Genomic DNA, 7,512 nt, shown 5'->3' on the forward strand with positions numbered 1-7,512 from the left:
TTTTGCAGTGTCTGTTGCCACCATTTCCTTCTTTTCTTGTGATTTTGAATTTGAAAACGCAAGAAGATGATAGATGGAACTGATAGCACCCCCTCTTTTATAAGTTAGGCTTATTACAGAAGACAAAAGTGCATGTGGTACATGACAGATTTTGCTTAATATGGCTACCATAGTTGGTGACAGAAAATGATATATCTCTTCTTTCTTTTTCCTCTCCGTCAGATATGGCGCTAAGATTCTTGTCTACACCATAACCGGTACTTGTCAAGCACCTAACGAGTGGCTTGCCCCTCGGCCAACCAACATAGGAAGTAACTCTTGGTACCAATACGAATAGCGATTTCCCGTACATAAAGAAATTGCTTTCTCGATAAGCGAATGCGGGTGTGGCAGTATATGCCTCCTAGAAATGGGTGGCTGCACATGTTATTCACACTGTATCCATGGTGAATTACAGAATAATATACCAGAAAGTGCATAATCTGCTTCAAGGGTGGAACCTATTTTGTTAGTATCCCACGTTCATTGATGCTTGCTCCATCATTAAATGATCAGCCATGAAATGGCATCAATCGCTATGCCTCCTCTTCGTCTGCAAGTTTAATACCGCTCCACGTGCAACCATGGAATGCTGGAAACTGTCCAATTGATTTTTGCTGTTTAATTGCATATGCCACATAAATTGCTAGTAACTGAGTAACCACTCTTCACTTACAAAGGATTCTTAATCCTACAACTAATACGCAACAAGTGAGCAGTCGTAATAGCCATGTGACCATGTCTCAGGCGCTCGGTAGTAAATAAGAAACAATTAAAATAGAATCAAAGCAATGGAAGAGAGCGCGAAAAAAATTGGAAGTAGACGTAATTTGATTTCTTTCATCAAAATTGGTGTATATATTTGTTGTACAAAAAAGTCTTGTGTATATATTCTACAGAATTTATTTTTTGCCCATGGGAACAATTACTAAAAGCCTAACTGCCCTTCAATATGTCCAGAAGGGATGCTCTAGGATTGATTAAGAACCTAGACAAACCCTCTACCCCTGCTTCAGTTTCTACGGAGATCCAAAGCCAACATCTGTCTTCGGGCCACTTGAATGACATCTTCTCTTGATTCATTCATCAGTGAAGGGCCATGAACAGCCTAAAGAGCCCCATCAAGCCTTTCAATCTCGCTCAAGCTGTGTCATCATCATTCTTGTCACATCTTTTGGAACCAAAAAAACTCAACCTTAAGAAAGCCGACTGTGGCGCCTTTTGCCTGAACATCATTGGAATGAGTAGCGCAAACCCTCAAACATGCCGATCGTGTTCGCTATGACATCAACCAAGGTGCCACCAACCACACCATCTTCTACAACAGTTAACAGACCTGTTTATTCTCATGTTTTTCAATGACTTCAAGCATTTGATCATGTCCCTTCTCATTCTCTTTCTGAAACTCTGATGAAGGCCAATGCTCTGATGGAGGCTAGAATGTCTCCTGCGTACCAAGGAATTGAGGATTTCAAGTTTCTCCCTCAATTGCGAGAAAGAACCCTCACCATATCCAAAATATCCAGAAGACCTACAAAGACTTCCAGCAATTCACTCACCAGAATCTCTTCTCCCCGCAGAAACTGTTGAGGGAGAGGGAGTTGTAGGAAGTCAATAGTTGAAAGGTGCAAGTCCTTAAGGTGGTTGATCCGATTCTTGACCGAGCTGCAGTCCTCCTCTTCAAAATTGATGCTTCTGCCGAACCTTTGAACAAATGAAGGCATTCCTCCACTTAGGGATACTGGAATGAGATGTGGAAAGCAAGCTAGCAGAGCGAAGATGGAAGGAGTTTGAGGAAGACGTTGCCATCTTCTTTTTCCTTTTCTTCTTTTTTTTTTTTTTCCCCTTGCGATGGCAAATTTGAAACCACAAGAAGACGATGAAGAGATCTGGCTAGTAACCCCTCCTATAAGGTGGAAACTTAGGAGACATGTGGAATGTTTATTAGGATGGAAATCAGTAACGTACCAATAAATTGAAAATCTGCATGTGGTGGGTTTTGCTTGGTGGTGTCTACTAAAGACTGTGGCTTCAGATCGCATTGAAAGATTCTTTGTCTAGACGACTACCAAAACTGTCCACCTCCACACGAGGGGCTTGCTCGTCGGCCAATCAGCATAAGTGGTGACCCATCAAGTCCGAAAACATGACTGGGATTTTCACACAAACAAAGTCTCTGCACCCCAAAAATCTGATAGTTCATGAGTTTGCATGCAATTTGCTGGTGCGCAAAATTGAACAGGAAAAGTTAGATGGACAGACAATCAATACGTGCCATGCTTCAGAGTTGAGGCAAATTTAATCCGGGAAATCATGGCAACATTATCCTAAGCAAACTTAATTCATAGCAGGACAGCATCCATAGTGGCGCGGACTGTGCTTGGAGCAGATCTGCTCTTTTGGTAGATGCAGCAAAAAAATTGTTGCTGCTTCAATCAGGGAGTTGCTGTTCTGGCATTAGAGATAGTCAATTATCGCACGAGTGGCCTGCTCTTTATCTACCCAACAGATAGTCAATTATCGCACGAGTGGCCTGCTCTTTATCTACCCAACATCTTGTTGATGCATGGTTGTATGGGCAGCTAATTTCCTTATAAATATAGATTTCTTTAGTACCAATTGGGTCGTTCCAGGGTTGAACTTGATGGACGCATAATTAATATAATGCATACTTACCATCGTTGAGGGTTAAAGAACAGATGAACGTGATCATTGCACCTGTTGACTGTAGTCTTTAAAGTTCTTTTCCTGAACATAAGTTGATAAAATATTGCTTTACACATGCGTTGTTGGTTGCCTCAGCTGTAAGGTCGGCCACGAAAGGAACTCAACCCTGCTCTTCCCCTGCTTCTGCTCAACACATGCACTACATAGAATCAGTCAAAATTAGATTGTTGCTCTTCACACGCATGCATATTCTAATGTTTCCTCTGCCTAATTCTTGAACCTGTCATGGAATGGGATTGTATAGGAGCCTAACAACCAACTTCTGACAACGAAAAGGACAATGAATGACCAAGAAGGGTCAATTGGTGCCGTTTTAAGTTGCCAACAACTGAAATGGAATTTGTGGTAGTAAACTTGTTTGACCCTTCCTAAATAATACTTTGATCTTGCTGACCTCCACAAACGGTAGTCTCATGGAGCAATTCTTAGATAGCAAGCACTAGCTCCCGGTGCTACTTCATAAAAAGCAAGAAAAGATAAGAGAGAATAGAATGAAACGCACGCTGTGATAATTATAACGGTTCCTGCACCTAGAAAACGTCCGAAAGCACCTGCTACGGAACTGCCGAACAGGGGAATGCAAGTCTACTAGCACGTGATAAGTGAAGAAAAGAGCAAACAGAATTGGCGAGAATGTAAAACTCGTCTCAATGTGTTGAAGACGAGAAATGTGTTGATAAATTTGAGATGATAAGCAAGTGACAACAGATATAGCGGGTCATATACAATATAGAAACAACACTAAATTGAAGAGAACTTTTTTTATGTATAAATCGAAATTTTGCAGGAGTACGAGTTGGACGGGTCCTTGATTGAACAATTATTCAACCACTGAATAAGGGTTACTGCAAATCCCGTGCATCTCTATGGATCATGGTTGCTGTGCATGCTGTCGCTAGCATATGAAGCTAAGTTTTGTTAACTCATAGATGATAAAAAGCAGCGAGTCTGATGCTCTGCTTCTATAAACTGAATTATCTTTATCTTCTTGCACACAGATGCACCGCAAAACGCTTGCAAAGGAGAGCCAACTGCATGATTAGAAGTCACACTTAGATTATTTTTTTTATGGTACTTACTGCTGTCAGCTTATGCCTAATAATTTTCATTTTTTGAACTTATTGTGAGTAAAATCGAATATGAAAAATGCAGAGTCCCATGTATACAATATTCAGTTATTCAAAAAGCAAACTTCAGTGCGGAATACAATTGTTGCCTGAGTTTGACTTATTCATCCATGAACTGCACACGCTTAGCCATTTGCTTTACGTTTCCTGTATTTACTTAGGAGTAACATTTATAACCAGATGAATCTTACTTCATTGCAGTGTAGAAAAGTATGATGAAAAGAAACTTATAAATTTATTCCTTCTCCGTCAGTCATTGTAGCAGCCATGTCATTTCTGCACAGACCAACTGCTGTTGCCTCCCATGTGTGTAAACTCTTTGTCTAGAAAATGAACACATCACTTCATTCATGTTCCTTGTCGACAAAATGCAATAGAGCTCATTTCCAGCTGATGAAATGCATTTCATATACCTGCTCTGTGGGCAGAATTTTGCTATATTCAGAAGTCTTAGTATTTTCTAAGGTCATAGGACCAGTCTCTAGTAAACACTTTTGGTACGTTTGCGGTTCCTGTAGTACTGTTTCATTAGGCTGTGTTCCGGCCTAGAAGAAAGCTCCTTCTAAAGATAGAATTTGCTTTTTCGCAGGATCGTTAAAGCTCAAGCTGGTTTTTAAGAATCTTGCTGTTTGACCCCGATCTGTCTTTAAGCAAGCAAGACTACCTTGATGAAGAACTTATCCCGCATTCTCTACTGTAGGCATGTCAAATGCACTGTCCTTAAGCTGCGAATTTATCTGATTCTTGAGCTTATGGGCTCTTTCAATTGAAAAAGTTTCATTGACGAACATGTGGATTTTGTTGGATCTTTCTAGAGAGGAGATTATGCCGGAACCTTCTAGAGAGGAGATTACGGTAGAGAAATTGGAAGAGTTACCGTAATCTCCTCTCTAGAAGGTTCCAGCATAATCTCCTCTCTAGAAAGATCCAACAGATTTTGGTGTCTCGATAGTTCTTTTCTGCAATAGTTTCATCTTATTTTGAAGGTCGAATTACGGGGGAGATATACAAGCAGCAGTTACAATTGTCTTTTCTTCACTTTGGTCAGACGGTGACCAAATGCTGCTACTGGTCATAGTAATACAGCTCCAATCACGAGCATTGCAACTCAAGTGGGTTTCTATTGTTATGTGAGAATGGAAAATTGATCTCTTGCAGGTTGAAGTTTCATGTACTACATGACCGCATGTTTGGTTAAAAAATAGACTAAGCGTCCATTATTCGCATTTTGGGTCATGCTGTTGTCTATTATCAACAATATGATTGAGGCTTTACTAAGAATATTGTTCGGTCATGCTTTTTGTTTCTCATGGGATGAAGCATCCGTAGCATGCAACTGCGCAAGTCTTCATGTTGTTGCTGAAGTAAAAAATCCAGACAACATAGTAGTAAACTACACAAACTAGATTTAGTCCTTTTCTGATAGAGAAACTTATATTGAACCTGCAGGTTGGCTAAGTTTCGAATCGATGCCCAATTGCACCGTTGGTGGCTTCTTTTGTTATCACTCCATACATGTACAGCCTTTCGCTTTTCTGATTCCTGGCCTATCAGATCCAAAATGGCCTAGCACAAAAAAATATATTTCAGAGTAAGCTTACAATATCCAAACTATTGCAGAAGCTGGATAAGATTCTAACCATATCAGACTAATTGGCAGGGGCTGGTCCTGAATCCTCGAGTCTTTATCAGGCTCAACCTGCCAGAGGAATTGCTGAAATGAGAACTTGCCCAGACAACCTGAACCTTATTGTCCATGTCTGCTGTTGCATTTCAACGGCTTGATATCGAACTGTCGTGACTGCTTGATTAACAGTTACTTCTTCTACCATAGATAAATTGCAGTGGATCTTAACAAATATCAAGATTTTTCCAATAAATATCTAAGATACTTCACTGTCAAAATTTTGGAGATAAATGGAGATAATGCCTTTTTATTTCTTTTCTTTTTTGACATCGTTCAAGATATAAAAGTTGAGAAAGCCTATCATGAAGAAATGACCGAAAGTGTCCGCTTAACCAAACCAACAAATCAAATAAAAAGAACAGAACTCCAATGCCATGATGCATGAAATCTTAGAGAGAGAGTCATAAACAGCAATCTTCGAGTAAGATAGATCTTTTTACTAATTTACAAATTTTATGTTGTACGGATATGTACATGAAGACAATTTCAACATTCGATACATCCTTCAAAATGGTGACCCTTGAGGGACTCAAAATGAGATTTATCCTAACAGCATGTTAAGAAGTTGAGGAGGGCGGCTCTTGCAGTGATCAAGCTCCTAAACACTCCCTCCAACTCATCTTCGACCCCCGTCAAGCACGACTCCAAATTTTCCATTAGCCTTTTCACGTATTGAACGCTGTCCTCTGCTAATTCTTTGTTCGGATGGCCACACAGAGCAAACATAATCACATCCAACCTCTCAATTTCGTTGGTCTTCCCTTCAGCACCGCCACCATCATGTTTCTTTGAACATCTTAACTTCGAGAAGATCGACCCTAGGGAGTTGCGAGCAGAGATTATTGATGCAAGCTGCTCGAACGTGGCTACTGTATTAGCTCGGACATCTCTCAGGATTTTTTCAACCTTGCTATCATTTGTGGACGACCCATCAGCTTCCATGGTTTTCAACAGCTGCAGGCATTTGATCATGTCCTTCCTCATGCTCTTCCTCATGCATTGGTATCTACCGATGCCGACATCAAGATTCTGATCCCTTCTGCGGAACATCGACTGAAGGGCTTGCTGCTCCTCTCTCATACGCTGCACTGAATCCTTCACCATCCCACACACATCAAGCAATCTCAGAAAGTCATCCATCAGTTGGGTAACAAAGGTGTCCTTTCTACAGAGAGCTTGCTGTGTGTGAGCCATTTGCAGGAAGCCATCAATGCAGCAGAAGAGGTCCTTAAGGTGGCCAAGTCCGGTGCTTGTCAAGCTGTGTGGCTTGGCCTGCCATTCTTTTGCAGCCTCAAGGCATTCTTCCACTCGGCGCAAGATGGGGTTTGAACTTGTGGGCAAGCTGATGGACCTTGCGTGGAAAGAGTTTGAGGATGATGTTGCCATTTCTCACTGTCTTTCTTGCCTTGCAGAAATGAAATGTCGTGGTTTTGATGATGAACATCCCCGCGGCTTCTCTTATATAAAGACTGGCTAAGAGACAAGTGGAATCTTGCCCTGTTGGTAGCATTTAGTGAGCATGTGGGAGATGTATATGCGCCATTGGCTTTCTCATTCGTATTGAATTTGTATTCTGTTTATATGAGAAAAACAGGTGTACGTGGGGACAATGAAGAATCAAAGGGCCGTGAGGATTAATTGATAATCTTTTGTTGGGATCGATTTCTTAAGAAAGCTGTGTCGTTAGGTGCGTAACATTAGTGGGTAGAAACCTGCAGGATGAGCTGATGGTTGATTGCGTCATACATTGTCTTTGATCTGACGTCTCTAGTGATTTTATATGAACCTCATTGTATATATTATTCTTGCTAGCATTGCTTGCTTCACCTAATTTGGAGTTCCAATCAAGATTGTAACATCTTGTTTAGAACAACTGGGAATCGTTTGAATGTTGGTAATTATGAAAAAGAATGATGGCTACGTCTACTGAAT

General features: G+C 40.8%; 1 protein-coding gene across 1 annotated transcript; it reads right to left on the minus strand.

Moving 5' to 3' along the window:
* Window positions 1-5,984: 5,984 nt before the first annotated feature.
* On the minus strand, window positions 5,985-7,167 carry LOC116261197 (uncharacterized). Its single transcript, XM_031639836.2, has one exon. The coding sequence runs from the start codon at window positions 6,964-6,966 to the stop codon at window positions 6,127-6,129; it is 840 nt and encodes a 279-aa protein (XP_031495696.1). The 5' UTR covers window positions 6,967-7,167; the 3' UTR covers window positions 5,985-6,126.
* Window positions 7,168-7,512: the final 345 nt, after the last annotated feature.

Source organism: Nymphaea colorata, chromosome 9 (assembly GCF_008831285.2).
Source record: "Nymphaea colorata isolate Beijing-Zhang1983 chromosome 9, ASM883128v2, whole genome shotgun sequence".
Classification (NCBI taxonomy): domain Eukaryota; kingdom Viridiplantae; phylum Streptophyta; class Magnoliopsida; order Nymphaeales; family Nymphaeaceae; genus Nymphaea; species Nymphaea colorata.

Coding starts and splice junctions, on each gene's coding strand:
- LOC116261197 (XM_031639836.2), bottom strand. CDS start 6,966: ATGGCAACATCATCCTCAAACTCTTTCCACGCAAGGTCCATCAGCTTG.